This window comes from Chaetomium fimeti (genome assembly GCF_033439085.1).
Source record: "Chaetomium fimeti strain CBS 168.71 chromosome Unknown B0H64scaffold_14, whole genome shotgun sequence".
Classification (NCBI taxonomy): Eukaryota; Fungi; Ascomycota; class Sordariomycetes; order Sordariales; family Chaetomiaceae; genus Chaetomium; species Chaetomium fimeti.
The window spans coordinates 400,102-426,517 of NW_026944342.1; the positions used below are offsets into that span (position 1 = coordinate 400,102).

General features: G+C 57.4%; 12 protein-coding genes across 12 annotated transcripts; 8 read left to right on the plus strand and 4 right to left on the minus strand.

Moving 5' to 3' along the window:
• Nucleotides 1-109: 109 nt before the first annotated feature.
• On the minus strand, nt 110-2,393 carry B0H64DRAFT_452977 (uncharacterized protein; the record flags this gene model as incomplete). The annotated part of the gene is made up of 2 exons (XM_062807218.1): nt 1,578-2,393; nt 110-1,522 (listed from the first exon to the last, which is right to left on the minus strand). The coding sequence occupies exons 1-2, from the start codon at nt 2,130-2,132 to the stop codon at nt 110-112; spliced, it is 1,968 nt and encodes a 655-aa protein (XP_062653842.1). The 5' UTR covers nt 2,133-2,393.
• Nucleotides 2,394-2,426: 33 nt separating this feature from the next.
• B0H64DRAFT_413265 (uncharacterized protein) lies at nt 2,427-4,309 on the minus strand. Its single transcript, XM_062804967.1, has 7 exons — nt 3,972-4,309; nt 3,751-3,905; nt 3,495-3,691; nt 3,325-3,432; nt 3,056-3,265; nt 2,893-2,989; nt 2,427-2,822 (listed from the first exon to the last, which is right to left on the minus strand). The coding sequence occupies exons 1-7, from the start codon at nt 4,182-4,184 to the stop codon at nt 2,525-2,527; spliced, it is 1,278 nt and encodes a 425-aa protein (XP_062653843.1). The 5' UTR covers nt 4,185-4,309; the 3' UTR covers nt 2,427-2,524.
• Nucleotides 4,310-6,071: 1,762 nt separating this feature from the next.
• On the plus strand, nt 6,072-7,188 carry B0H64DRAFT_332505 (glycosyl hydrolase family 61-domain-containing protein; the record flags this gene model as incomplete). The annotated part of the gene is made up of 3 exons (XM_062801052.1): nt 6,072-6,188; nt 6,222-7,061; nt 7,126-7,188. 3 exons carry the CDS (start codon nt 6,072-6,074, stop codon nt 7,186-7,188), a joined length of 1,020 nt encoding a protein of 339 aa, XP_062653844.1.
• Nucleotides 7,189-7,407: 219 nt separating this feature from the next.
• Nucleotides 7,408-8,676, minus strand: B0H64DRAFT_413268 (NADH-ubiquinone oxidoreductase complex I, 21 kDa subunit-domain-containing protein). The gene is made up of 4 exons (XM_062804968.1): nt 8,450-8,676; nt 8,378-8,394; nt 8,098-8,303; nt 7,408-7,939 (listed from the first exon to the last, which is right to left on the minus strand). The coding sequence occupies exons 1-4, from the start codon at nt 8,510-8,512 to the stop codon at nt 7,656-7,658; spliced, it is 570 nt and encodes a 189-aa protein (XP_062653845.1). The 5' UTR covers nt 8,513-8,676; the 3' UTR covers nt 7,408-7,655.
• Nucleotides 8,677-9,010: 334 nt separating this feature from the next.
• On the plus strand, nt 9,011-10,784 carry B0H64DRAFT_452987 (3-hydroxybutyryl-CoA dehydratase). Its single transcript, XM_062807219.1, has 4 exons — nt 9,011-9,214; nt 9,289-9,603; nt 9,647-10,231; nt 10,303-10,784. Exons 1-4 carry the CDS (start codon nt 9,017-9,019, stop codon nt 10,480-10,482), a joined length of 1,278 nt encoding a protein of 425 aa, XP_062653846.1. The 5' UTR covers nt 9,011-9,016; the 3' UTR covers nt 10,483-10,784.
• A 9-nt stretch (nt 10,785-10,793) lies between these two features.
• B0H64DRAFT_63169 (chromosome segregation in meiosis protein 3) lies at nt 10,794-12,693 on the plus strand. Its single transcript, XM_062808541.1, has 3 exons — nt 10,794-11,310; nt 11,362-11,437; nt 11,487-12,693. Exons 1-3 carry the CDS (start codon nt 11,087-11,089, stop codon nt 12,465-12,467), a joined length of 1,281 nt encoding a protein of 426 aa, XP_062653847.1. The 5' UTR covers nt 10,794-11,086; the 3' UTR covers nt 12,468-12,693.
• Nucleotides 12,694-13,038: 345 nt separating this feature from the next.
• B0H64DRAFT_421168 (isocitrate lyase) lies at nt 13,039-14,745 on the plus strand (the record flags this gene model as incomplete). Its single annotated transcript, XM_062805519.1, has 1 exon — nt 13,039-14,745. The coding sequence occupies one exon, from the start codon at nt 13,039-13,041 to the stop codon at nt 14,743-14,745; it is 1,707 nt and encodes a 568-aa protein (XP_062653848.1).
• A 249-nt stretch (nt 14,746-14,994) lies between these two features.
• Nucleotides 14,995-16,327, plus strand: B0H64DRAFT_413276 (uncharacterized protein). The gene is made up of 3 exons (XM_062804969.1): nt 14,995-15,177; nt 15,264-15,405; nt 15,476-16,327. Exons 1-3 carry the CDS (start codon nt 15,116-15,118, stop codon nt 16,127-16,129), a joined length of 858 nt encoding a protein of 285 aa, XP_062653849.1. The 5' UTR covers nt 14,995-15,115; the 3' UTR covers nt 16,130-16,327.
• A 372-nt stretch (nt 16,328-16,699) lies between these two features.
• Nucleotides 16,700-17,228, plus strand: B0H64DRAFT_63165 (uncharacterized protein). The gene is made up of 2 exons (XM_062808540.1): nt 16,700-16,741; nt 16,799-17,228. Exon 2 carries the CDS (start codon nt 16,901-16,903, stop codon nt 17,159-17,161), a length of 261 nt encoding a protein of 86 aa, XP_062653850.1. The 5' UTR covers nt 16,700-16,741; nt 16,799-16,900; the 3' UTR covers nt 17,162-17,228.
• Nucleotides 17,229-17,329: 101 nt separating this feature from the next.
• Nucleotides 17,330-21,526, plus strand: B0H64DRAFT_350823 (NUC185 domain-containing protein). The gene has a single exon (XM_062801444.1). It carries the CDS (start codon nt 17,485-17,487, stop codon nt 21,343-21,345), a length of 3,861 nt encoding a protein of 1,286 aa, XP_062653851.1. The 5' UTR covers nt 17,330-17,484; the 3' UTR covers nt 21,346-21,526.
• Nucleotides 21,527-22,792, minus strand: B0H64DRAFT_413283 (uncharacterized protein). Its single transcript, XM_062804970.1, has 3 exons — nt 22,608-22,792; nt 22,424-22,501; nt 21,527-22,323 (listed from the first exon to the last, which is right to left on the minus strand). Exons 1-3 carry the CDS (start codon nt 22,656-22,658, stop codon nt 21,829-21,831), a joined length of 624 nt encoding a protein of 207 aa, XP_062653852.1. The 5' UTR covers nt 22,659-22,792; the 3' UTR covers nt 21,527-21,828.
• Nucleotides 22,793-23,216: 424 nt separating this feature from the next.
• On the plus strand, nt 23,217-23,898 carry B0H64DRAFT_447397 (uncharacterized protein; the record flags this gene model as incomplete). The annotated part of the gene is made up of 2 exons (XM_062806995.1): nt 23,217-23,373; nt 23,546-23,898. 2 exons carry the CDS (start codon nt 23,217-23,219, stop codon nt 23,896-23,898), a joined length of 510 nt encoding a protein of 169 aa, XP_062653853.1.
• Nucleotides 23,899-26,416: the final 2,518 nt, after the last annotated feature.

Below are 26,416 nucleotides of genomic sequence, written 5' to 3' on the forward strand. Positions count from 1 at the left end.
GTACTTCAGATGAGTTTTGGCGAATCGGTGGCGGGCATCGTCGAGTCATCTGCAGCATTTCAGGGCGCCCATATCGGTGTGTGAGCTGTGGGATTGGTTATACGATCCTTCACGTGAAGTCGTAAACCAGCAGGCTCTCTCGTGTTCCCTTCCCCTCCTTCAGCACAATAACCATCTCGTCGTCGAAACCCACCCAGTTTCTCCTCTCGTCCCAATCACGAGCCGGGTCGCCGAGATGGAGGTTGTCGTCGGCCGCGAGGGCATTCGGTGCTCCGCCGCCGCCCAGTGACTGCCAAGGTCGAATCTCCACGCTGCGGCTACCAATGCCAGCCGATCGTCCTTCGAGCTCCCACACGCGCATCTCCTCGCCCCGGGTGCTAACACTGACAGCCTTGCCACGGGCGGTGATCTCAGCATCGCTAATCCCAGAGGTATGGCCCCAGAGCCGGATGCCGTCTGAGATTGAAAGAGACGAAGCGTTGGACGTGCACATGTGTAAGACGAGGGTGTTGTCTGGTAGAGTTGCCAATAGGTATGGGTGGGTATAACAGAGAGTAGTAGGGCCGACCTCTCCAGGCTCCGGTTCAGCGGAATTTAACACCACTGAAGAACTAGGCTCCCTGAGGCCGCGGTTAGGCCCACGACTAGGCGTCGCCGGCGGACTGAGCGGGGAGCCAGAGATGCCGCCCGCCTCCACCGGTGTCGTGTATGCGATCCTGGTAGTTGCGATTTCGGGAACGGTGTTGGTGTCCGACACCGGCTGGCGAATGTGCAAATCTTGGAGGCCGATGGACCAACCTCGCCGGGTGGAGAATGTGTAGGCCACAGAGGCAACTGTTGCCTTTCCAGCTCTGCGGATAGACAACGCCAGAGGCGGCCGCGAAGTGTGTGAATCGAGAGATGTCAGGAGATATGGCGAAGATAGTTTGGCGGCGCCCTCGCTTGGAGCATCCGCCCGCCGGCTCCCCTGCTTGACCTCGCTTGGGTTGGGACCCTCAAAGGTGTACAAAGAGATTAAGACTGCATCTGTGGCGGTGAGTAAGTATGGGTATGAGAAGGCCATTGCCATTAGCCCGCCGTTGCTCGACTTCTCATGCCGGTACCGCCGTTCCAACCGCCTCTTGTCGATAGACAACCGCCATACCCCAAAACTTCCGTCGTCGAAACCCACTGCGACATCGAGCAGCCCGCGTTCAAACTCGCTCTCGTCAACGGCTATACAACTCGGCGCGGTATCAGAGCCGTTATCCCTGATCTCGATCGACGCAATCATGCTCCGGCTCTTAAGATCCCAGGCGCGAAGCCCCTCATCACTATCAACCGTGACCGCAATCCCTTCCACCACCTTCACGAGCATTTTTCTCCTCCCTCCATCCTCAACCCCCACCTCTGGACCAAGCTTCAATTCTTCCACCGCACACTTCCCCCTCGCCCAATTGTACCGAATCTTATACTGCCGTTTCCAGTCCACCGGCCGCGGCACGACCTCTTCCCCCCCCATCCCCTCCTTCTTCCTCGTCCCCTCCCAACCCACTCGCTATCCTCCTCCCGCCCCCGTCTCGGTCCCCACTGCGCACAACCCCACCCCGCCGCCCATCCGCCCACAGCGTCCTCCTCCCCGAATAATGCAACTTATGCCCCGGCCGACCACCCCCACCACCACCCCCCACGGCACCACCACCCGCAGCACCACCCCCATCCCGAAACCCCGGGATGCGCATAGCGCGCGGCAGGACAAAGCGGGCGTAGTACAATGCCTTCCACAGCTGGGAGTCGGCAGCGAGGCGGTAGAAGCGGCGCGACACGGGGGCGACGGCGAGGAGGTGGGGGAGGGAGAGCGAGGCGAGGATGCGCACGAGGAGCTCGTCCGAGAGCGGCGAGAGGAGGTCGCGGCCTGAGGGCGGGGGGATCGTCGCTGGGTTGGGTTTGGGTGTGGGTTTGGGGGTTGGGTTTGTAGAGCGGGAGGGGGTGGTGGTGGGGGGTAGGAGTCGGCGGCGTTTGGAGGGCGGGGGTGGTGGTGGTGGTGGCATGGTTTCTTCTTCTTCTGGGTCTTCTGTTGTTGGGGGGTGGTTGTCGTCGTCGTCGACGCGCCGGTCGTCCGACTCGGGGCGAGGTCGCTTTGTGCCGGCCATGGTGTGGGGGTTGCTTGCTGCACGCGTTCGAGGACCTCTCGCTCCTTCGCTGTGGCTCACGGCCGGTGGTCTTCCTTCCCGTTGCGAGGTCGAGTCGGGGCTCTTTTTTGTTTTAATGGCGCGTTGTTGACGTCGGTCGCATCGGGCGCATCGAAGGTGGCGGCTGCCATGGTGGAGTGGAACTGGGAAGCCAGGGTTGAGCTAAGCTCAGGTTTTGTGGAGCCGGAACCAAGACCGGGTTCAACTGCCCGTGAGTGATCCACTTCGATGGGGGCGCTCGGAGCGGAATCCCTCCTCGATCGAAATTGTGTCTGCGTTTCGAAACTCCCTACGAAGTACCTAAAATTACACGCTAGCCTTGAAAACGGTTATCAAACTTCATCACACCCTCTTCAATATAGCTTCCCCGGAAAGGCGCCCTCGGCCGCCAAGGTGGCATAGTACAACTCCGTTTCGGCCAGAATCACCATGCGCCCTTTCCCAGCAAACTGAAAGTTGGCCGATATTCTTCCCAGGTAAATCTTGCCGATCAGCTTCCCAGACGGATTGAACACTTGTACACCGTCCCCACATGCAGCGTAGACATTTCCCTTGGTGTCAACATGGATGCCGTCCGGCACCCCCGGCGTCACAAATGCGAAGGTCTTGCGGTTTTCCAGCGTGCCGTCTTCAAGGACGTCGAAACGGTAACTGGCAGCGAGTTAGCAGGAGTCGGCGCAGGGGCTAGGACGCGTTAGTTTGGAGTGGGAGTCCGCCTTACATGCTTGAAGCGAAGCTGAAATCGTCACCAAAAAAGGCTTGGGTCATTCCCGTGTCGGCAACATACAGGTGGGATCCGCTTGGTGAGAAGGCGATACCTAGGAGAGAACACCGTGAGTGAGCCATTCTCATTCTCTTTCCTTTTTCTCATCGCCAAGTCTTACCATTGGGCATATTGAACCCATCAGCCGCAACCCTCACTACTCCCGTGGCTTGGCTGAACCGCCAGACCTGCTTCGGGAGCCCCGGCGGGGGACGGAACGACTGTGTGTATCCATACGTGGGGTCCGTGAAGTAAATCTCGCCGTTATGGGGGTTGATCGAGGCGTCGTTGAGCGAGTTGAACTGGCGGCCAAAGAAGTTGTCCAGGATGACTACAAACATTGCTTCGTCAATGCGAATTCGACTTGACGGGCCAGGGCTGGACTCTCACCTGTCGTGTTATACGGAGGCTCCGGGTTCATGAGATACATGGCTGGAGCAATATTCTCTCCTTGACCCTCGCCGAGGAAGAGAAGTTGGTCTCCGTAGTTTGTCGCCCCTATTCCCCGTTCTCAGCCCTAGACTAGTAGGTGGGTTGATTAGTCGGGACTGAGGACTCACCATTCGGGTTAATAACCTGGGGGTTGGAATCTACGACTTCCACTTTCACAGAACCGCTTGCGTTCCGTTGGCTCACTATCTCGGGGGAGATGGCGGACAGAGGGATCTTTTGAATGATGGCCGACTTGGCGAGGCCGGTCCCGGCAGCCCTCGCGCCAGCGTTTTGGACGAAGAACATTTCATCCTTCGCGGGATACCTGGGCTATGTCAGCAGTTCTTCGGGGGGGCGTTGATCTAGGTTATTATCGGGCTGTACCAGACAGGCGCTTCGTGGAATATCGGGTCTGATTCGGTGTGGTTGAGGAGCGTCAACGTTGGGTTGGGGCCGATGATGGCCAGGAACTCTTCGTCGTAGATGTGAAAGGGCTGAGCGATAAGTGATTCCTTGGTCGTTCCTGGGGGGGAGAATTGCTGGTAGGGGTTTAGGTCAGCTTCGCTGAAGCAGCATGGCGGCATGGCAGCATGGCGGAGACGCACCGAAAAGCCGCCCGCCAGTGACGGGGGAGGGACATTGTAGAGCGCATTGGAGTTCCGTTGGTCAATGACTTGAGCTTGGGGGCCAACGCCATCTTCGTATGACAGACCCGTACCCCATACCCCGGGGAGAAGCCCTCCAGGGCTGCCCACGGAGAGCAACTGGCTCACCACGATGCGAGCAAGGGTGAAGCGAAAGAAAGGCATGTCGCGCATTATTATGAAGGATCCGCCTTGAAGACAGATGATTTGAAGAGCCTGGCTTTAATAACACTTTAGTTTCGTCCTGACCACGGCTTGCCATTGCGGGGAAACCCACATACACCGTGATTCGTGTCTGCTCCGGCGAGGTATGTATGACTTTGAAACTTGGAGTTTTACCGCAACTAGCCTACGTCAGTGGGCTCGCCAACGATTGGGCCGGCTACATGTAACTTCGAGCCGCAGCACAATGACCCGGCCAGCTCCGAGATAGCTGCCGTGACTGTCGAACAAGAGCGTAGCTTTCTGGTAGCGAAACGATCACAGCATGTCGTTTATCTAGTGATACCAAAATACCAAGACGTCGTTGAGTTAGTGTTTATGAGACTATTAACGGATATCAAATGCCGATAGACCAAGATCGAAGATGTCACGACCCAAGACTCGGTCGTCAATGGTTTGAAGAACCGGTGAAGTCGAAATTGAGCTTGTTGGGCCGTCGATCATTCCCGCTCTTCAACTAGCCGGGTTGTCCTTGCTGACCGCCTACATATCGACCGCCGATCGACCGCCTTCCACTTGCGTTACCCGGAAGATGGATCTGGGATGATTGGGTAGGCGCATTTCTCGGAAGCGAATGCACCATAATAGTTGCAATGGGTCAGGCCCAAAGGACAAGAATTCCTTAGGTGTCGGTTTCTGTAGGGGCCAACAACCCTAGATTCTGCCATAACTATCTCCGAGTCTTAGTTGATGGCATCTAGGTTTCAGAGATGCCGAAGACTACATGCAACTTACGAAGCTAGGTAGGTATCATAGCATTTGTATCATGTCATGAGTTGATAGACTCATAACTAAGCAAACTATCCCGTGGTTCGTACAGGGTTCAAACGTCCGAGACAACGAAATTCGGCCATCAATAGTCATTCTAAGGGCGCCACCACCGGGAACCACAAGTCTGCGGCCCAGTACCTTAGACTCCATCAGAAATAGAGAAACAAAGAAATCTGGACGTGAAAAGGGATGCCAGCCTGGGGCCAAGTCTGCCCGATCTTCATCTGGACTATTTTGGGCTGGACGGGGATGAACTTGAGGAATTTTGGATCAGGGAAACAATAAACACGGGAACTTTCAGGATGGCAGCCTTGAACCAAGTCTCATTCTCATTTGAACTTTTCACCATTCCGATACGAGACATCCTCCGCTGAATTTAAGAAAGCCGCCTCCCTTTCTCTGAAATGGTTCCCAAGGCCAACGGCCAACTGATTGATCACGCAGGTTTACCCAATAGACGCCGACGACAACACGGCTCGGCAGCTGTTGAGTGGCGTTGGACCATCCTCAAAATATAACCGGGACGGAATGCTTGGGCCAGTCCCCCCAGACCCGTTGAGGAAGTCCCGGGCGGATTGGGAGGCCGCGATGCCGGGTAAATTGGTGTTTGATATTACGCGCACAGCGAACCACCAATGTCCGCGGGAGCCGTGTCGCCGTTGTCGGGCGCGTGGCTGGCTGCTGCATAGTACTCCCGCCGTGGAGGGGCCATTCAAAATCTGGGGTATAGTGCTTTATACAAGTTAGGCCGCCAGTCCAGTCCGGGGCCCCAGATGCTTATTTCGGGAGGTAGCAGTGGTCGAAAGAAAGACCGAGAAGGAGCCCATGCCAATATTTTCCTGGTCAAAGATGACGGTAGCGTCGGTAATTGATCGAGAGAACGGCTTGACAAATGTGACAACAAGTCCGAGCGTGTGGTTGGGTTAAGGAGAGGGGAGGGATATATATATCATCGCCCAAATCAGTCAGCCCGTTCCACTGTCTGATCCCGGCTCCGTTATTCTCCAGCCTAGCCTGGACAGGTCCATCATTGAAATTCCAAGATCCTAGTTCGCCGTTGAAGCCATCATGAGGTCGACATTTGCCGCCGCGCTGGCCGCTCTCGCTGCCCAGGAGGTTGCTGGCCACGCCACCTTCCAGCAGCTGTGGGTAGACGGCACCGATTATATAAGTTCCCCTTGTACTGTTCCTGCTTAGGTCCTAGACTGACACGCCTAGCACGGTGGCTCTTGCGTCCGTCTGCCGAGCAGCAACTCGCCCGTCACCAACGTCGGGAGCCGCGACTTCATCTGCAACGCGGGCGCCCGTCCCGTCAGCGGAAAGTGCCCCGTCCCAGCGGGCGGGACCGTGACGGTGGAGATGCACCAGCAGCCCGGCGACCGCAGCTGCAACAACGAGGCCATCGGCGGGGCGCACTACGGCCCCGTGCAGGTGTACCTGACCAAGGTGTCGGACGCCACCACGGCGGACGGCTCGACGGGCTGGTTCAAGATCTTCTCCAACTCGTGGTCCAAGAAGTCCGGCGGCAGCACGGGCGACGACGACAACTGGGGCACCCGCGACCTCAGCAACTGCTGCGGCCGCATGGACATCCCCATCCCCAAGGACCTCGCCTCGGGCGACTACCTGCTCCGCGCCGAGGCCCTGGCCCTGCACACGGCGGGCCAGGCCAACGGCGCCCAGTTCTACATGAGCTGCTACCAGATCAGCATCGAGGGCGGCAGCGGCACGGCGAGCCCGGCGACGGTCAAGTTCCCCGGCGCGTACGGAGCGAACGACCCGGGCATCAAGGTCAACATCCACTCGGCGCTGAGCGGGTACCAGGCCCCCGGCCCGGCCGTATACGCGGGTGGCACGACCAAGCAGGCCGGCGCCGGGTGCACGGGGTGCGAGAAGACGTGCAAGGTCGGCTCGTCACCCACGGCAGTGGCGCCATCTAGCGGGGGTTCCGCTGGCGGGAACGGTGGCGGCGCGGCGCCCGGGACCGGGAACGCATGCGCCGTGCAGGCGTATGCGCAGTGCGGTGGCGATGGGTACTCGGGTTGCACCGCGTGTCCGGTAAGTTGTGGCTCTCCCCGGGGGATTGGATCCAGGAATTTGACTTTGCTGACAATTGTGATAGTCGGGTTTCACTTGCAAGGCGGTTTCTCCGCCGTATTACTCGCAGTGCGCTCCTGGCTCTTAAGGGGTAGTGGGTCATGGCCACACATCAAGTGTTGGGGAAGGGTGAGTGAGACGTGGGGGTTGGGTTTGTTGGCGATCCGACAGCTGTAAACGAAACTTGTCTGCATAACATCCGTTAGTAAATATATCGCTTTCTGGACTCCAAAGCCCGATTCCCAAAACGAAACGCCGAGTCTGCTGAATGTGTCGGGTGATGTTCGGTGATGGTGGGCGAGGACGGCGGAAGGGCAGCGCTTGGCTTCCTCCTAGCCACAGGTATGCGAAAAGACGATAATAGGACTTTTTAACCGGATTTCTTTGTGTTAACGCAAAAAAAGAAATGTGTGTTGACTCGAGACCTGCGGGGCCGTCGTCTAAATGTCATATGTACACCCGGCGCCCCGACCTGACATGGGACCTGGTGCCTCGCCCATGCATCTCCGCACCACCTCCGCTTGCAGCAGCCCGCCCCTTCCACTGGCTACCTGCTCATGACGAGCCCTTGCCCAAGCGTTCAGCCTCTAGTTCCCGCTCCGCTTGCTGGTAGTACTTGGCCGTGTCGATGCCATGTTGGCTGTGGTTCACAAAGTTGAACCAGGGAAGGACGCCGAAAAAGAGGGCCGAGTACCTCGACTGGCGGGCGGCGACACCCTGCATGGCGGGGGTCAGCTTACTCTCGCCGTAGAGTGACTCGCCGGCCTTGACTTTGTCGACCATCTCGCGCATGTCCATTTGAACCTCCCGGGCGTTCTCGCTCATGCCGTAGAACCGGACTGCATGACCGTCAGCACTCATTCCAGCCAAAAAAAAAAAAAGAAAAAAACGCTTTGGGATTTTCCCGAATACGATCCACACAGCTTCCCATAGCAATCGGTATTCCCTGTGTCGGATCGGGGGTTCGGCCGTCCAAAGCAAAACTCGGGTCACGTACGGATGGAACGCTGGTAGTAGTAGAGGAAGCCGCCGGTCAGGCCGATAAAGCCAGCTAGCCGCATAGCCTGGGCAAAGCCGCCCTTGCCAACCTGCGACGGGGCGAACCTCTCCATGGCGTAGAGCAGGCCAGGGCCAGCGAGGCCGGCACCGACGCCGTGTGCATAGTCGGACGTACGGGCGTACCGGACTACGCGCATGAAGTGTCTGTGGTATCCAATTGAGTCAGATTCGCTCGAGTGAGATCGCATCGAGCGCAGTGTTGGCGGGGAAGAACGCACGGGTCATTGTCGATGAGCTGATTTCGGCGTCAGTGCAAGTCGCAAGAGGGGGGCAATTGGGCGCCAACTTACAGGGTAGTCAGTCTTGACTGTCTTGCTCGGCCACTGGTACGTCTGAGATGTTGGGTTCGACATCTTGGCGGCCGACAAGGCGTCGTTAAGAGTCGCAATGTGCTGAGCGATCGAGTCGATCCAGTTGCCGGATTGAAGCTTCCTGGGTCTCGAGCTCGGGGTTGTTGCTGCCTCAGGTTGGTGATGTGGGGACGCGACCGAGAATGCCCCAAGTACGGATACAGCACGGCCACAGCACGCGCCACACATGAGGTCCACGAGCCACAGCAATCCCCAGCTCTGAGGGGCAGATTCAAAGCCTCGACTTCAAGCTTCCTTGTCTGTCTTCGACATTTGACACCCGGCGACTTACACAGTCATTCCTCCCCACCAACAAAAAGGAAGGAAATATTTAGGTTCATACCACTCAATTCAGTTCTATTCGACTAAGTTGGCGGCAACATTCATTGCGCCGGGAAAAAAAAAGAACGAACAAGTACGAATAGATTAGCAACGCCAACCAATTCTTGCTTCAACAATCTAGGTACCTACTTTTACGGAAAGCTCCCACCCTCGAGCCACCTCACCATGTCATTCCGTGATCCCTGGCCCACGATGCCTGATGGCCACGACTTTGATGGCCAGAATTTGCTCACCCTAGTCCGTCATGGCAACAGCCCGTTCCATGACAAGTGGGACGTAAACCTGCTTATTCGCGAAATCGAGGAGAATCTCTGTGCCCAGGTGATTGACATTCCGTACGTTTCCGGCGGCTCTAACAACTATGTAAGTTGTGGTTGAGCGCCATCCATCCAACTCATCGCACAGCCCGATGCTTACACGAGGGTGGATGGCCAAAGGGAATTCACCTCAAGTTGAGCAATGGAATGGACGTCGTAGCACGCCTAGCACGCGGCGATGTCAACATGCCTGATTATGACGGTTTCCCGATTCACGTGCAAGTTCCCGAGGTTAAGTTTGAGAGCGAGGTGTATGAGCTCCTGCGATCGGAGCCGGATATCGTGGCCTCTCATTTGCTTTATTACCGCCTCCCCGTGCAGCATGAGGGCCCTAGGCTTGATCGTCCCAAAGACATTGCAGGCCGGCGCTTGCTTGTGTTCCGGAGAGCTGAAGGGGAGAATAATGTGTGGGATACTCTCGACCCGGCTCAGAAGGTACAGCCGTATCCCAGTCCTGCCAATTGTCTCCAGGTTCTAGTCCTGCCTCCTTTCTCAGGCAGCTCACATTCGCGCATCGCTGTACAAATTCCAAATACCGCCCGCGTTCGCTTCAGCCTGGCTCCGTGCACGCCTTTTTGAGCAGAAGCCGGAGTTGTTCCCCATTCCCGTTGCTCCCACCCGCGAGTTCTGCGTTGCCCTCTTCACCTCCAAGATCGAAGCAACCATCAAGGGCATTGGTGACATGATTGGGTGGGAAGATGACCATAACACGGTCGGTCCAGTTGCCGCAGCAGCAAAGCAGTCCCTCCTTCGCCTCATCCCGCACATAATGCCTGCGGGTGACGATGAGAAGGTTTTATACCGCTTCGTCCTTGAGCACGACGACTTTGGCATCCACAACATGTTGACTGCAATGGATGCGAACAGCCAGCCTCTTGCGACGTCCTTGTTCGACTGGGAGACTGGATGCATTGTACCAGCTATTCTGTCCGACCCGTCAATGGCGGTGACTGCCGACTTGGTGGTTGGTGAAGATGCGGAGCCCGCTTTGAGACGCTTGTCTCGCACCGTAACCGTGGACGAAATGGCGCAAATGGTGACATGGCCAAGGCAATACTTCGAGGTAAGCTCTTCGCTGACATGGCTCCCGTGCTCATGACGGTTTACAAAGCGCGATTGAACAAATACTTGTAGGCCCTCTTTCTCGATGCACCGGACTACAAGCGCGCTATCCGGGCGGGAAAGGACGCGCGCCACCTCTGGTTCGCACTTCGAGACTGGCGGGGCGAAGTCCCAGAGGACTACTTCGGCAATCTGGGAATCTGGGCCGAGAAAAGGCTGAAGGAGCTTGGTGTGAGCCAAGGAGACGACTAATGCCGTGCAGACCGTAGGTGTCAGTGGCCAGCTTCTCAGTTCAGGGGCAATCAATAAGTCATTTTTAGTCACTGAGCTTCAACGTTGTTCATGGATCAATTTTACCCTGGGGTCGACCAAGTTCTGTTTGCTGACTTCTCGGCCTGCTGCGGCGAGGAGCATGTGTTTCCGTCTTCCACTTCCCTTCGCCGCCCGTGCGCCAAAGGCAAGACGCCAATGTTAAGGTGGCTTCAGTTGTTTCTCCCGAGGTAAACCTGGGATTTGCATAGGGCCGACCCGTGTTGTCAAACCCCGTTAAACCATATTTGTAAGTAGCTGTTCAGAGTGACAATACAAATAAAAGGCTTCGTTCGGACACGACCGAGACATTTTTGTCGATAGCCCTTTGGACAAGAGATGGACATGGATCCCCATTGAAGGCGGCCAGGGACAACCCGAGGCCCGTGCATTGGGTTCTGAAAGTTAGTGGGGCCGGCCGCAAGCCTGGACTTCTGTTTGACGCGACGCGCTTTCGCATCTTATCCATTAACGCGTCTCTCAAACAACCGCAACAACTTGACCTGCAACACGGAAAGGGCACCCAGGTCGTGAATTACCTTAAAAGATGGCATTTAAATCAGCAGACACCGCAAACCGAGGAAAATCTGGCGGCAACTTTGTCGACGATTACCTCGCCGATTGGGACGACGACCCGTTCAGGTCGCCCAGCCCTGAGCCAGCTAAGAATGACAAGGACGCGGAGAAAAAGAAGGATGTTTTGGGTATCGACAAGGAGCTCGATCTGAAGAAAAAACCTAGGGCCCCAAGAGTCAAGCTGGACGACACTCGGTTAGCACACTCGGTACTGTGCACTCTCACTGCCAGCTGACCCTAGCGCAGGCTACTTTCAGATAAGGGAATCCCAAAACTGAGAAAGACGGCGCCGAGGCTCAAGTTGAAGGGGAAGGGACATGAGGTGATTTTCTGCAGCCCGTGGTTCTGGGTTCCCGTCTAACCAACCCTAGTTTTCCGACGCCGCCCGTTTGCTCTCTTTCTACCAAGAATGGCTGGATGATTTATTTCCCAAAGCCACATTTCTTGACGCCCTCGCAATGGTGGAAAAGACGGGCCACAAGACCACTATGCGCAATGCCCGACTAAAATGGATCGACGAGCTCAAGCCTAGGGCAGCTACCCCAGAGGACGACGAAGACAATCGGATTCACCGAGGAGGGCCTGGCCCGCAGCAGCCGCCCAGAGTTGCGCCGATATTCGAGAACACGACGGGGGTCCCCGGGGAACGGGCGAAAACCCCTACCGCAGATGACCTCTTTGGAGACGACGATCTTTACAACGCCACCCCAGTGCGGAACACTGGTAGTACTGCGCCGCCTAGGCAGGTGGGGGCCGATGTTCCAGATGAAGACGACCTGGATGCGTTGATGGCCGAGGCGGAAGCAGAGTCGAGCGCTAAAACACAACAGGCTGGGCCCGCCCCGCCCTTTGGGAGCATCTTCGGCAACGGAGCGAGAGCTATGGCCCCAGCCACAGGCGCGGGGCCTGACGACGATGATTTGGACGCGTTAATGGCCGAGGCCGAGGCGCAGTCGGGCCCAACCCGGCCGGCTCAACCAGCCGCGAACGAAAGCATTTTTGGCAGCGGGACCAAGAAACAAACGGCACAAATAACTGGCGACGATGACGATGACCTGGATGCCCTTATGGCGGAGGCGGAAGCCGAGGCGGGGGTCCAGAGGACTTCTCAACCCGTGGTCCCGAAAGAAGCCGGGAGTGGCAATGTGCAGGCTGCAGAGAAGGGTCCGAACTTTGACGACGACGACGACCTTGATGCCCTCATGGCAGAGGCAGAGGCAGAGACAGAAGCGGGGGCCGGTGCCGCGGAACGACCTCCAGGTGACAACAATAAGGCTTCCTCGGTGCAAGTTGAGACCGGCGGCGTTGACGACGACGAAGAGGCAATGGCCGAAATGGACGGTTTGTGGTGAAGCTACCTAGCGTTGGAATCCAATGTGGCGCTTTCTGTACCATTCTTGTTCGAACGATCATCTAAGCAACGTATTGACCCCGAGTCAGCGCTTCGAGCATGAGGCCCAGCATTTTCAATCCCGGCAGGTAGCTAATTGTGGAAGAGTTCATCTTTGTGTGTCCAAAGCACAAACCTCGATTACAAAAAGGCGCCTATCTCCGTTCGGATCCGGCGGTGCCACGGTCCTTTCCACCTTCAACAACCCCGGAGTCGCTCCGTATACCCGAAACCGAGCCGCTGCTCCCGGGTAGCTTCGGTTCCCACTAACCGGCCTTGGCGGGGCTAAGCTTTCCCCAGATCACCACCCGCCCGGAACTCTCCCTCGTTCTCTCTTACATTTTGGTCAATTGACGGCGTCGACTACATATTTCTGACGCAATCGAACCATAGATACCAAGAACGGCGGCTCAATGCTGCGTACGATCATTCCGCGCGTCCCCCGGCGGACCGCATCGTTACGGCCGGTGTCCGCCCTTGTCTCCGGTCCCGCAGTCACATGCCCCCGTCGGCTCATATCGGCCTCTAGCCGAATGGCCTCGTCGCTGCCGCCCCTCGATCCCTCGATCCCGTCCACGACGCCCGCGGAATCATACCAGCTTCTCCCAGAGGCGCAAAAGGCAGGCGCAGCTGAAGATGCGCTACACCAACAACAAGCGAAGGATGTCGAAGCATGGTGGGCGTCACCCCGGTTCGCCGGGATCAAGCGCGACTGGACGGCTGCCGACGTGGTGAGCAAGCGCGGTTCGCTACAGCAGTCATATCCGAGCTCGGTAATGGCGCGCAAGCTGTGGAACCTCGTACGCGAGCGCGAGGCGGCGGGCCAGCCGATCCACACCATGGGCGCCATCGACCCGATCCAGATGACGCAGCAGGCGCCGCACCAGGAGGTGCTCTACATTTCCGGGTGGGCGTGCTCGTCGTTATTGACGACAACGAATGAAGTGTCGCCGGACTTTGGCGATTACCCATACAACACGGTGCCCAACCAGGTTCAGCGCATGTTCAAGGCTCAGAGCATGCACGACCGCAAGCACTGGTTCCTACGGTCCAAGATGACGGCTGAAGAGCGCACCAAGACACCCTACGTTGACTACTTCCGCCCCATCATCGCCGATGGCGACACGGGCCACGGCGGGTTGACGGCCGTTATGAAGCTGGCTAAGCTGTTCGCCGAGAACGGCGCGGCAGCGGTGCACTTTGAGGACCAGATGCACGGCGGGAAGAAGTGCGGCCACTTGGCGGGCAAGGTGCTCGTCCCGACCGGCGAGCATATCAACCGGTTAAAGGCGGCGCGGTTCCAATGGGACGTCATGGGCACTGAGAATCTGGTCATCGCGCGCACCGACTCGGAGAGCGGCAAGCTGCTGTCGTCGTCCGTCGACGTGCGCGACCACGAGTTTATTCTCGGCGTGGCGGACCCGTCTGCCGAGTCACTCGCCGAGACACTCGCGACTATGGAGGCCAAGGGCGCCTCAGGCGCCGAGATCGATGCATTCGAGGCGCAATGGGTAAAAAACACCAAACTCGTCACATTTGACGAGGCTGCAGTGGCCCACTTCGAAGCCAACGGCGTCAGCGCGGACAAGATCGCCACTTACACCTCCGCCGTTGCTGCCGACCGCGACATGGGCATCACCTCCCGGCGCAAGCTCGCCGAGTCTCTCACGCCCAACCACAGCCCCGTCTACTGGAACTGGGACGTGCCGCGCACGCGCGAGGGCTTCTACCACTTCCGCGCCGGCATGGGCCCGGCCACCAAGCGCGCGCTCGCCTTCGCGCCCTACGCCGACATGCTCTGGGTCGAGACGGGCGACCCGAACGTGCAGGTGTGCGCGGACCTCGGCCGCGCAGTGCGGTCTCGCTTCGCCGGAAAGCCGCTCGTGTACAACCTGTCGCCGTCGTTCAACTGGATGGCGCACGGGTTCACGCCCGAGACCCTCCAGGGCTTCATCTGGGACATCGCGCGGGAGGGCTTCGTGCTGCAGCTGGTCAGCCTGGCGGGGCTGCACAGCACGGCGACCATCAGCAGCGAGCTGGCGAGGCGCTTCAAGGGGGAGGGCATGGCGGCGTATGTGGAGCTCGTGCAGAAGCCTGAGAAGGAGCTCGGGGTGGACGTGCTCACGCATCAGAAGTGGAGCGGGGCCAATTACGTGGATGCGGTGCTGGGGCATATCCAGAGCGGGAGCTCGGGGAGCAAGAGCATGGGCGAGGGGAACACGGAAGGGCAGTTTGTGTAGTTTGTGTACCGTAGACGAAACCGTGATTTCATGCTGTACCAGAGTTGTACATACCTACCTAGATGCTCGATGATCTGTACGCAGCGAGTGAGAACAAAGTCAACCAGAGGGATCCGAGTCGGAGCCAGCGTGACAACGACAGTGCCCAATCCGTGTTAGTCTGACAGTGTGGAGGAGATAAGGTGTGAGTTGTTCTTGCCTTTCACCACTCTGGCCCCTGGCAGGGTGGTCCCATGACCTCTTATCGTTCTGTTTACTCATACGCTATCTCCCTACCCCGCCGTCGTCCTTCATTACCACCCTCACCGTCTCGGAAACATCCAACAATTATAACCCTTTTTATACGTTGTGAAACGGATTCGTTGTTGGAATGGCTTCCTCGGGTCGTGGCCGTCTGGCTGGCAAGAATGCCGTGATCACGGGAGCTGCAGGGTAAGTCGGCGGCAGAGTCGCATTGCTTCCCCGACACGTGCCGAAGGGACCTAAGCGAATGAGAGAAGCAACTGACATTATTCAAGCGGTATCGGCCTTGAGACCAGCATCCTGTTTGCGAAAGAAGGTGCCAATGTGCTCATGACGGATATCTCACAGGAGGCGTTGGACAAGGCTCTGGCCAAGGTCAAGCAGCTCGTGCCCAACGCCGGCCGTCTCGAGACTAAGGTAGGGTATTATTCACTTGTCAGTCATGCCATACATCAAGTAACATTGCTAATAACTCGGTTGTGAACAGCGCTGCGACGTCTCCAGAGAAGCCGACATTCAGGCGAGCGTGGAGCACCTCGACGCCTGGGGCGGGCTCGACGTCATTTTCAACAACGCGGGCATCATGCACGCGCGCGACGACGACGCCCTCAACACGCCCGAGGAGATCTGGGACTTGACACACAACATCAACGTCAAGGGCGTCTGGTTCGGCTGCAAGCACGCCGTGCTAGCCTTGCGTCGCCACAAGAAGACGCGCGGTAGCATCATCAACACGGCTTCCGTCGTCGCCCTCGTCGGTTCCGCCACCCCGCAGCTCGCCTACACCGCCAGCAAGGGCGCCGTGCTGGCCCTCACGCGTGAGCTTGCCATCGTCCACGCCCGCGAAGGGTTCCGTTTCAACAGCCTGTGCCCGGCCCCCCTCAACACTCCCTTGTTGCAGGACTGGCTGGGCGATGATGCCGCCAAGCGCCACCGCCGCGAGGTGCACTTCCCGACGGGACGGTTCGGTGAGGCTATCGAGCAGGCGCAGGCAGTGCTGTTTTTGGCGACCGATGAGAGCAGCTTCGTCAACGGGTCCGACTTTGTCGTCGACGGTGGCATGAGCAAGGCATATGTCACGCCCGAAGGCCCGGCTGCGGCGCCGCCGGTTAACAATGCCCTCAAGGATAGCCTCGAGTGAGAGAGTGTAAGGAGAGACGGGGATTGCCATTGCCATAGAAGGGGTTGGTGCTAATCATGAAGGGATCATAACTGGGATAGACCATAGACGAGTTACCCCTGATATTCTCGGTTTGGCAATACATCCGACCCCTTACAGGGCGGCATTCAGAAACATGGCTTTGAGCGAGGGCCGTACATCTGACCTTTTGACCTGGCTCCGTGTTTCCTCCATACCAGGGCATCATGACCAGCCATGTCAGAACGCACTTTTATGTCCCTGTCTTCTTTTCTACGGTAGGGCATGACTGGGATGCCATCTGGTATGTGGCTTTGGGAGTCCCCAAAGCTAGGGGTTTATGTTGGGTTTTGAGTGCTTCAGAAGTCAGCGACCGAGTCAGCGACTGTAGCGGTGCGCTTTCCACTGCTCAGGTCACCCGGAGTTGACCGTGTGCCTTCCTACCACCCCGTTTTGTCCCAACTCCGCGGCCACCAGCTTCTGCCACACCTTCCCGCCAGTGTCATACATACAAGTTTCGCTTTCTCACCGTCACCGCCTCCTCCCAATTGAGGCTAAACACCGGTTTAGCTCAGCGGCATTGACCTCCATTTGATCGGCAAATGGGGCTTGACGGTGAGTTTTTTGTATTTATCTTCTGTTACCTCGAGCCTTCGATTGAAACTACAATAGCGCTCAATGTTGCCCCGTACTTTTCCCTCTTCCTTTTCAGCCTACCTACCTAAGCGGGATACGAAAGGACGCGGAAGCGATGATGCAAGTCTATAATTCTAAATGGTAGTCTACCCGCTACAACAGGCGGTCGAAGGATGCCGTGGTATCTATCAGTCGTCTGGAAACAACGCTGGGCTTGATGGAATGGGTGCCCAGGTGATGTTGGAGGGGCGAGATTGCCGGGAAACTTTACTGCGTAAGGAAGGTTCCGTTGGAGTGAGAATGAGAAATGAAAGGGGAGTGATTGCGTTATTGGCTAAACGATATGTAATAACATCCATTACGAAACCTCAAGTTCATGTTTTTATTTTATTAAAGTAATAGCTCTTATTTAATTTCCATAGCAGTTGTCTAGGTCTTTTATTCGAGGTTGAGTTGAGGTGACCGGCCCGGATGGAGGCTTTGGATTGCCCCGCAGTTCCATGTCAAGCATACCTAAGGTTCCCGACCCCGCCAGGGCAACCCACCACCACAAAAACCCCACTGGCAGCTCGAGCTCCATTGTCAACGAACTGGATACCTCCGGCGATTGCGTGGGGTTGGGCACTTCCAACACTCTTCCACCAACATCACAGAAGGTGTGTCCAATTCGACTCTAGCACTGCCTTCTCCCCGCCGGCCGTTTCGGCTTCCATCAAGCCACCATGGCATCAGAACTTAGCGACTCCATGCAAGCGCTACACCTTGACGGCGACACTTCGTTCGACGCCATCGATGACATTCTCGACAAGACCGTCACCCCCGAGCCGAAACCTCAAGATCCCGACCAGCTTCGCGCCGAGCTCGAGGCGAAATACCTCTTTCCCTCAACAACCTTCTCAGACCAATGGCTCGACAAACTACAGCAGCGATGGGACATCCCAACCGACTACTCCCTCCTTTTCCGCGTCGCCCCGACCCAATCCCGCACCGTCACGCGCTTCATCCGCCATGGCCTCGAGGGTCGCGTCACTGGTTACCGCAACGTTACCGTCCCGGCCTCCCATGCCACCGCCAAGTCGAGCACGTCCATGCTGCGGAAACCCGCCGGTCGAGCCGACTTTGTGCGCGGTGGTGCCGGCTTTTTCCCCTTCGCCCCGGGCGGTTTGGAGGGAATCGAGTCGGCTGCGGCGCTAGAGGATCAGCTTCGGGCGTCATCGGCTGCTGCGGAAGAGGGTGATAGCAGGAAGAAGCTGGAGAAGGTCATCAAGCTTGGCGAAGGGGGCTTGCTTGAGATCGCCCCCGGGCTTGAGCGGGGCATCGACTTTAGCAAGAGGAGGAAGCTTGCGGATGCCGAAAGCGATAGACAGGCGAAGGAGGTCGAGGAAGTGCTGGATCAGGAACTTGAGGCTGCCCCTAATGCCGACGAGGAAGCCGGCGGGAAAGAGCGTGTCGATGGCGACGAAGAAGGGGACGAGGACGAAGACGAAGACGTGGAAGATATCGACTCCATTCTTCCCGTCGAATTCCCCGCCCTAGAACCTCGCGGCACGCTCGCGGCTTCCAGCGCTAGGAAGGCTGGTCGTGAGTGGGCGCACATGGTCGACATCAACCGCGCGATGCCCAACTTCCGCGAGCTTGTGCCGGATATGGCGAGGGAATGGCCATTCGAGCTGGATACGTTTCAAAAGGAGGCTATTTATCACCTGGAGAACGGCGATTCGGTATTCGTTGCGGCACATACTTCGGCAGGCAAGACCGTGGTTGCAGAATACGCCATCGCCCTCGCGGCACGACACATGACCAAGGCCATCTACACCTCTCCTATCAAGGCGCTGAGCAACCAGAAGTTTCGCGACTTTAGGCAGACCTTCGACGAAGTCGGCATTTTGACGGGCGATGTTCAGATCAACCCCGAGGCTAGTTGCCTGATCATGACGACCGAGATTCTCCGGAGTATGCTTTACCGTGGAGCGGATCTCATCCGTGATGTCGAGTTCGTCATATTTGACGAGGTTCATTACGTGAACGATTTCGAGCGTGGCGTGGTGTGGGAAGAGGTCATCATCATGTTGCCCGAGCATGTCACGTTGATTCTGCTTTCTGCGACTGTGCCCAACACCCACGAATTCGCGTCGTGGGTTGGACGGACGAAACAAAAGGACATTTACGTTATCTCGACACCGAAGCGACCGGTTCCGTTGGAGCACTACCTCTGGGGGAACAAGAACATCTACAAGATCGTCGACTCGGAGAAGAAGTTCGTTGAAACGGGCTGGAAGGAAGCCAACATGGCGATCCAAGGCAAGGATAAGATGAAGACCCTTCCTCCGGCAGCAGCGCAATCAACACGTGGCGGCGCAAATGGGAGAGGGGGTCGCGGCGGGCAACAGAGGGGTGGAAACCAACAGCGTGGTGGTGGCAGGGGTGGTGGCCAACAACGAGGTCGGGGCGGACCTCCTCGTGCAAGCCACGCCCCTGGTCATATGGGGCGGGCGGGGAGACCTGGCGGATACACATCAGCCGCCCAAGACAAGAACCTTTGGGTTCACCTGGTACAGTTCTTGAAGAAGGGGAACCTACTTCCGGCCTGTATCTTCGTCTTCTCCAAAAAGCGTTGCGAGGAGAATGCCGATGCACTGAGCAACCAGGATTTCTGCACCGCGCAGGAAAAGAGCGCGGTTCACATGCTCATCGAGAAGTCGATCGCACGGTTGAAGCCCGAGGACCGGGTGCTTCCCCAGATCATTAGACTGAGGGAGTTGCTCTCGCGCGGCATCGCCGTCCACCATGGCGGGTTGCTACCCATCGTCAAGGAGCTCGTCGAGATGCTGTTCGCTCAGACGCTTGTCAAGGTTTTGTTTGCGACGGAGACTTTCGCTATGGGCTTGAACCTTCCGACCAGAACCGTCGTTTTCTCTGGGTACCGGAAGCACGATGGACATTCGTTCCGCAACCTCCTCCCTGGTGAGTACACTCAAATGGCTGGCAGAGCAGGGAGGCGCGGTCTCGATACCGTCGGCTCTGTCATCATTGTCCCCCCTGGGGGTGACGAGGCGCCTCCTGTCACGGATCTCCGGCAGATGATTCTCGGCGAGCCTAGCAAGCTCCGATCACAGTTCCGGCTCACGTACAACATGATTCTCAACCTTCTTCGCGTGGAGGCACTCAAAATCGAGGAAATGATTAAGCGAAGTTTCTCAGAGCACGCCACTCAGCAGCTCCTGCCCGAGCATGAGAAGGCAGTCAAGGTGTCCGAGGCAGACTTGGCCAAGGTCAAAAGAGATTCATGCCCGGTCTGCGATGCCAATATGGACGAGTGCCATCAAGCTGGTGAGGACTTCAAGCAGCTGACGGTGGAACTGTACCGGATGTTGCTAGTTAACCCTATCGGCCGGAAGATGTTCACGCCTGGGAGGTTGATTGTGTGGATGAAGGAAGGCGTCCGCACACCAGGCATCCTCCTGTCCGAGGGAGCGAGCGTCAAGAGCAGCGCGACAAATCCCACCTTGCAAGTCCTAGAAATCAGGACTAACCGGGAGATTCGCAACGACACGGATCTCCTTCCATTCGTAGCAGCGTTCCGGAAGCATTTCACGCCGCTACCGCAAGCCAAGAAGCACATCTCGACAAAAACGCTACACCTCCCGATTACAGACCTTGTCTGCCTCACAAAACACATCACCAAGGGTGTCCTACCAGGTATTTTTGGCGGTGAGGGCCATCCGAAGGCCAAGGAGAAGTTGCATCAGATCTGCCGGACCTGGAACACGGATATTTGGGACGAAATGGACATGGGCCGGATCCGTAACCTCGCGGTCCACGACATCGCGAGCAAGCGGCGGGAGGCCGAGGTTAAAGTAATCAAATCACCAGCCGCCGACTGCAAAACATTCCTCAAGCACTACGCCATGTGCCACGATCAATGGCTTATCCAAACGCACATCAAGCAGCTCCGCGAGACCCTCTCGGAGCAGAACCTACAACTTCTCCCCGACTACGAGCAGCGCATCCAAGTTCTCAAAGACCTTTCCTTCATCGACGATGCTAGCCGCATCCAGCTGAAGGGCAAGGTCGCCTGCGAGGTGCACTCGGGCGACGAGCTGGTCCTGACGGAGCTCATCCTGGAGAACGTGCTGGCCGACTACGAGCCCGCCGAGATCGCGGCGCTGCTCTCGGCCTTCGTCTTCCAGGAGAAGACGGACTCGGTCCCGCGGCTGACGGCCAACCTCGAGCGCGGCATGAAGACCATCGTCGACCTGTCGGAGAAGGTCAACAGCGTCCAGACGCTGCACCAGGTCATCCAGACGAGCGAGGAGAGCAACGACTTCGTGTCCAAGCCCCGCTTCGGCCTGATGGAGGTCGTCTACGAGTGGGCCAGGGGCATGAGCTTCAAGAACATCACCGACTTGACCGACGTGCTGGAGGGCACCATTGTCAGGACCATCACGCGGCTGGACGAAACTTGCCGCGAGGTGAAGAACGCTGCGCGCATCATTGGCGACCCGGATTTGTACCAGAAGATGGCGGCTGCGCAGGAGATGATTCGGAGGGATATCACGGCCGTTGCGAGCCTGTATATGTAGGCATCTGCTGCGTGTTTATTGGGTGGCGGTGGGTTACGACGTTATGCTACGTTTTGTTCGGGTTATGTGTTTGGGAAGACAAAATGGTACGAGCATAGCATGATTTGACTTTTGCACGAATTGCTTGATAGAAGCCACATAGCTAGAATTTCCGAAAGCAAACATGGTGATTGAGAAGATGGTGTTTCGCACAATAGGTGGGAGCATTTGATGAATGGCAGCCGCGATATAATCATAATGTCTATCCCAAAAGAATCGGTAGCAGCGTAAACCGTTCGCCCCGTCGTAACAGATCGTCATGAGCCCAAGCACCCCAAACGCCATGTGGAAATCCCCCCAGTGCTAAAAAGCAGGGAGGATTTATCCCGAATACCACGTCCCCTCTTTGTACATAAATCGTATGTAGTACCCCCGGAGATCAACATTCCGTCAATCCCCCCAAACCCCATGTTATTCAATCCAACTCCCTAAACCGTCTAGCGATTAAGCCCTCAGTGCCCGCAGCCGCTGCTGTAACGCATCCTCGACCTCGGGGGTCGGCTCGGCGGGTTCTTTGACAGGGTCGACCTTGCTGGTGGAGGCCTCGTTCAGCTCCTGGCCGAGCTCGAGCCCTGCGTCGTCGGCCAGCTTGCCCAGCAGCTCCTGCACCGAGTCGTCGCTGACCTGCACCGACGTGTTCTGGGTCATGGCGTCCTGGTAGATGCCGTTGTTCATGGCGTACTCCTCGTTCTGCGAGCGGAACTGCTCCAGCGTCAGGAGCGTCTTCTCCGGGTTGGCGCTGCGCTGCGCCCGCTGCATCGTCTTGGACGACTGTGACATCATGGTCGTCATGCGGTTCATGGCGTTGTTGGCCTGGATCTGCGCCAGCGAGAGCTCGGCAATGTCGGCGGCTTGGTCCATCTGTGTGGCGATGGCTTGCTTGGCGAGGAGCATGCGGGCTTTTTGCGCGGCTTGCGCGGTCTCGCCCTTTTTAAGGAGCTGTGATGGGGGAGAAGATGTCAGTGTTCCGCGTTGTCTACCCGGTGGGAATTTCGAGTTCGGTGAAGGATGGTACGAGATGGGGAGTAGAGAGGCGTACGGTCTGGATCTGCTTCTTGAGTTCGTTGTCTTGCTTCGCAGCCTTTTGCGCCTCGCGACGGGCTTGTTTGGCATTGAACTACGTATGGGTGTTAGAGCACTTCGTCCCGTCTTGATGCCCCGTGTCCGGGTCGCGAAGGAAGGACTTGTTGGCAGCAATGCGCGGGGTTGAGGATGTTGCGTACCCGGGCCTGGAACTCGGTTTGCATGTCCCTAGAAAGTTGACGGTTCGACATGGTGCCGGTTGTTGTCTCGGAGACAATGATCACGACTGTGTTGAATAAAAAAGAGAATTGCTGCGCTGCGTTCAAGTAGGGAGTTAGTTGCTTGTGCAGTGCGTTATGCCTGAATCGCGGTTGCTCGTTGATCAAGCGGCGAACAAGGGGGCCAGGCTGACCGTTTCCAGGCTCCGAGGTCGCCTCCTGTTGGTCAAGCGAGGGGCGGGGCGCAGATAATGGCGGGGCTGCAATGATCCCATGACGCAGCGTTTGTGGCTGGTGAGGTCAGGGATTGTGCTTGCCCTCTGGGTTACAAGCGTCAACGTTTCTTATCCCGTTGCAGAATGCGCGTGCGCCCGGGTTTGTGGGCAGGGATCAAGTGGGCCGATTGTGCAAGCCACACGATGACCCGCAGCTTGCACATGGATGGGCCCGGTTGACTTTTTGAGCATCGAAGAGCATTTTTTTTTCTTGCCATCTTCGCCTTCGGATTGACCGCAAGGTGTTTCCTCCTCTCCCAGGTACAAGCCCAGTCTCCTCCATAGCCCAGCAAAAAACAGCGGCAGCGGCAGCAACATGTCGGCCATGCGGAAACACAACGTCACGACCTTTCCTCGTCCGCCAATTGTGGAGAGGACGAACCGTCACATCCAGATCAAATGGCACGGTCAGCTTGTAGCCGACTGTCCGCCCGGCGAGGCTTACTGGGTGCTCGAGGCCCATCACGCTCCGGGTCCGTCCCCCCTCCTTGGCTTCTCCATCTCCATCTCCATCTCCATCGCCATCTCCATCTCATTCCCCATCACCGTCATCCCCGTCGTTCATCCGGTTGGCCCCTGGCGATAACCGCGAAAAATTGCTCGTTCGTGTGCCGACGCCTACTGACCCTTCGTCTCCCTGTGCAGTGTACTACATCCCTCCTAGCAGAGTCCGTCTGCCCCTATCGACCACCCCTCGGGCAACCTTCTCCGAGTTCCATGGCGCTGCGACGAACTATGCCATCATGAGCCCAATCTCCGCCACCGACATCCTCGCCAACCGCATCTGGTCTTATAACGAGCCGCCCAAGGAATATGAGGCCATCAAGGGGCATATCGCTTTCTTTGTCGGACCCTGGGAGTGCTATGTCGACAACGAGAGGGCCCACGCGCCGCCGGGTGACTATTACGGCGGCTGGGTTACGAGCGACATCGAGGGGCTCGTGAAGCCTCCTCACCAATCTCACCAGTGGGGAACAGGCTGGGAAGGGGTCTTCTAGGGAGGTGACGGGAAGGGTAAACAGGAAAAATTTTCGCACAAGTCCGCCACCGCTATCTCCCACGGTAGCGAAGGAGCGGTCAGCATATACGGTGCCTGCGGCGTTGGGGAACGGTCCATCACACATCGGGGGGAGCATTGGGCTGGGTCGAGAAGAGTGATAGAACGGGCATCGGAGTAGAAAAAGTGTTTGTTTTTTTATCCATGAGTTCCATTTGGAAACGTGACGTTGTCGACAAGTTTTTCCGCCCCGGCACTCGGCGATGGCCTGGGTAGGTGGGAACCAAGAATGCGCGGTCCGCTGCAGAACACTGCACGGCAGCACCACATGTATGTAATATATCTCTGGTGCCGGATGGAGCCGCCTTGAGGCATGTAAGCAACTCCGCCTAAGCGTGGATTCCGTGCCGCTTGACAACTCCCGTGTACCCCAGACTGCTGGCATCCACACCACCGACGACGGGAATGCGGAGGAGAACAACCCTGCAACCCTCCATCTTATCCAGAGCTCTCCCTGATTCATACACCAGACTCCACAGACGCATACAGAATGGAAGCCCTCGGAAGGGGACGAATGTGGGGAGAGATTGTCGGTCCGTCCGCTCGACACAAAGGAAAGGGGGTTCAGGGATGGCGGGCCGACCGTTGGAGGCGATCTGGGATGGAACGCGCTTGCGTGTGGGGAGGCGGTCGTGGAAACGACTGGCAGCTTTGCTTGGCCCACAGGGCCTCCTCTTGCTGTTTCCAAACCAACCACGCACCCAAATTTAAACTGGCCGCGTCGGGAGCTGTTGTTGCCGTTGACTTTACATACCGCGTGCTTCGGGATGACGGTGTTTGTGCGTTGCAGGAAAGAGGTTGATGTCCTTTTTTCTTTTCAGGAAAAGCAAAAACTGGGGCCCGCTCTGGAAGGGCACGCTGTGGACTGCCAGAGCGCTGCGCCGCGCCGCGCACGTGCCGCCAAGGCGAAACTCCCAGCTGCCGACACCTGCTGGAGGTGCCGGATCACTCTCCGATCAGCCCGGGCGGAGGAGCCCCTGAGATGGAGTCGACGCACACTTGGCATCCCTTTCACTTCCGACCTTCCAGCTTCCCAAGCGAGCCGAGGCCCAATCATTGATCCGCCCTGTCACCGACTTGCGCTTGTCCTGTGTAAAGGGAGTTTGTTGAGCTTGTTGGGGAATGCGAACTGACGCTTGTGCCGGACAGATAGATACCTTCGAGACTCGAGGACGGCTCGAGCGTCAGATGCATTGCCAGGACACCCAGCAGGGAACGCATCCGTCAAACACCACCTCGGGATTGACGGACCCTCCCCCGCCTCCATCTTGTCCGGGCGATGCGGCCCGCCGCAATGCCCGCATGGGGCGCGATTTGGATTAAATTAAATCTGGGGTTTCTTGTCTTCTAGAAGACTTGCCCGGTAAAGCGAGTGCCGCTCAAGCGTTAACTAGTCGAGTTCAAACTCCGGGTGCATGCGACGCAAATCTGGGGTTCCATGGGTCTGGGGATATTCAGCCTGATTGCCGCGACAGAAAGGTTCGCCCAGCATTCCACAGGCTTCCGCTGTAAATTGGGGCTTTCTGGAGAGGGAGGGTTGCCACTGGTATGAACCAAACGAGATGCTCGATCAAACATTGAGGTCGCATACCTTACACCGTCCACAGGACATCTGGATTGAGGAGTCGGTCAATAACGCCTGAATTAGCAGCGGATGGCGGAATGAATTGGGTGAACGTGGAAGTTCTCCGTTCCAAATTACCGTAACTGGAGCCCGGTGGACGTGTCTCGGTAGCGTATCAGCATTGCACCCACTGCTTCAGCCAGCTCGGATGCTCTGCCGACATCAATACACTAACTACTTGTGTGAATGGCACGAACGGGCTGGCACCACCACGATCGATCCTTCGTTGAAGCGGTGGGCTGTGTGGAGTTTCGCCCCCATTTCGACCGTCAATGGCATCACTCGTGTCAGTGCAGGCGGTGGAGGAATTTGATGGGTAACCGACCGAGGTGGAGGTACGAGGGAGGCGTGGCCATCATCGCAGTCAGCAGAAGCATGCGGTGTGCAGCAATGTTGGCCCGCCCTGCGCACAAGCCTGCGTAAGCCACCTCCCCGAAAAAGAAACCAAACTACTGTGTACGGCTGAGCGGCGCTGGAGAAATGAACGTCACGAACCACAGCAATTGAACCACAGCAATTGCAATTAATCGATTACAATGCAATGCAATGCCTCTTGCCATCACGATACGATTTCCGGCTGGACGGGATGGCATGTTTCTCTTTGTCTCCGCCCCCGCCTCTCCTGACATTGGTGCATTCATTTGAATCCCCCTGAGTTCGGGGCTGATGGAGCTTGTGGGTCCGTGGAACGGGTTCCCGTCGGGGGAGGGGGGGGCTTTGTGGTTTCCTTGTTTGGACTCGGACGTTGCAGCCGTGGTCAGACAGATTGGGCCAATCAAAGCAGCGTGGGTCTTCCCGTGCTGATTTCATGCCTCAGGCACACACCTCCTTTCGC

Bases quoted from the DNA above. Each gene is read 5' to 3' on its own strand.
- B0H64DRAFT_413283 (XM_062804970.1), bottom strand. From the start codon at position 22,658: ATGTCGAACCGTCAACTTTCTAGGGACATGCAAACCGAGTTCCAGGCC. The intron at 22,502-22,607 runs GTACGCAACATC...ACCCATACGTAG, and splicing joins AAACCGAGTTCCAGGCCCGG to TTCAATGCCAAACAAGCCCG. The intron at 22,324-22,423 runs GTACGCCTCTCT...CCCCCATCACAG, and splicing joins TCAAGAAGCAGATCCAGACC to CTCCTTAAAAAGGGCGAGAC.
- B0H64DRAFT_413268 (XM_062804968.1), bottom strand. From the start codon at position 8,512: ATGTCGAACCCAACATCTCAGACGTACCAGTGGCCGAGCAAGACAGTC. The intron at 7,940-8,097 runs GTACGTGACCCG...ACGGTCATGCAG, and splicing joins CTACTACCAGCGTTCCATCC to TCCGGTTCTACGGCATGAGC.
- B0H64DRAFT_452987 (XM_062807219.1), top strand. From the start codon at position 9,017: ATGTCATTCCGTGATCCCTGGCCCACGATGCCTGATGGCCACGACTTT. The intron at 9,604-9,646 runs GTACAGCCGTAT...TCCAGGTTCTAG, and splicing joins CTCTCGACCCGGCTCAGAAG to TCCTGCCTCCTTTCTCAGGC. The intron at 10,232-10,302 runs GTAAGCTCTTCG...AAATACTTGTAG, and splicing joins GGCCAAGGCAATACTTCGAG to GCCCTCTTTCTCGATGCACC.
- B0H64DRAFT_413276 (XM_062804969.1), top strand. From the start codon at position 15,116: ATGGCTTCCTCGGGTCGTGGCCGTCTGGCTGGCAAGAATGCCGTGATC. The intron at 15,178-15,263 runs GTAAGTCGGCGG...ACATTATTCAAG, and splicing joins GTGATCACGGGAGCTGCAGG to CGGTATCGGCCTTGAGACCA. The intron at 15,406-15,475 runs GTAGGGTATTAT...GGTTGTGAACAG, and splicing joins CCGGCCGTCTCGAGACTAAG to CGCTGCGACGTCTCCAGAGA.
- B0H64DRAFT_63169 (XM_062808541.1), top strand. From the start codon at position 11,087: ATGGCATTTAAATCAGCAGACACCGCAAACCGAGGAAAATCTGGCGGC. The intron at 11,311-11,361 runs GTTAGCACACTC...ACCCTAGCGCAG, and splicing joins GTCAAGCTGGACGACACTCG to GCTACTTTCAGATAAGGGAA. The intron at 11,438-11,486 runs GTGATTTTCTGC...AACCAACCCTAG, and splicing joins TGAAGGGGAAGGGACATGAG to TTTTCCGACGCCGCCCGTTT.
- B0H64DRAFT_63165 (XM_062808540.1), top strand. From the start codon at position 16,901: ATGGTAGTCTACCCGCTACAACAGGCGGTCGAAGGATGCCGTGGTATC.
- B0H64DRAFT_413265 (XM_062804967.1), bottom strand. From the start codon at position 4,184: ATGCGCGACATGCCTTTCTTTCGCTTCACCCTTGCTCGCATCGTGGTG. The intron at 3,266-3,324 runs GTGAGAGTCCAG...CAATGTTTGTAG, and splicing joins GCCTCCGTATAACACGACAG to TCATCCTGGACAACTTCTTT. The intron at 2,990-3,055 runs GTAAGACTTGGC...GTTCTCTCCTAG, and splicing joins TGGGTTCAATATGCCCAATG to GTATCGCCTTCTCACCAAGC.
- B0H64DRAFT_350823 (XM_062801444.1), top strand. From the start codon at position 17,485: ATGGCATCAGAACTTAGCGACTCCATGCAAGCGCTACACCTTGACGGC.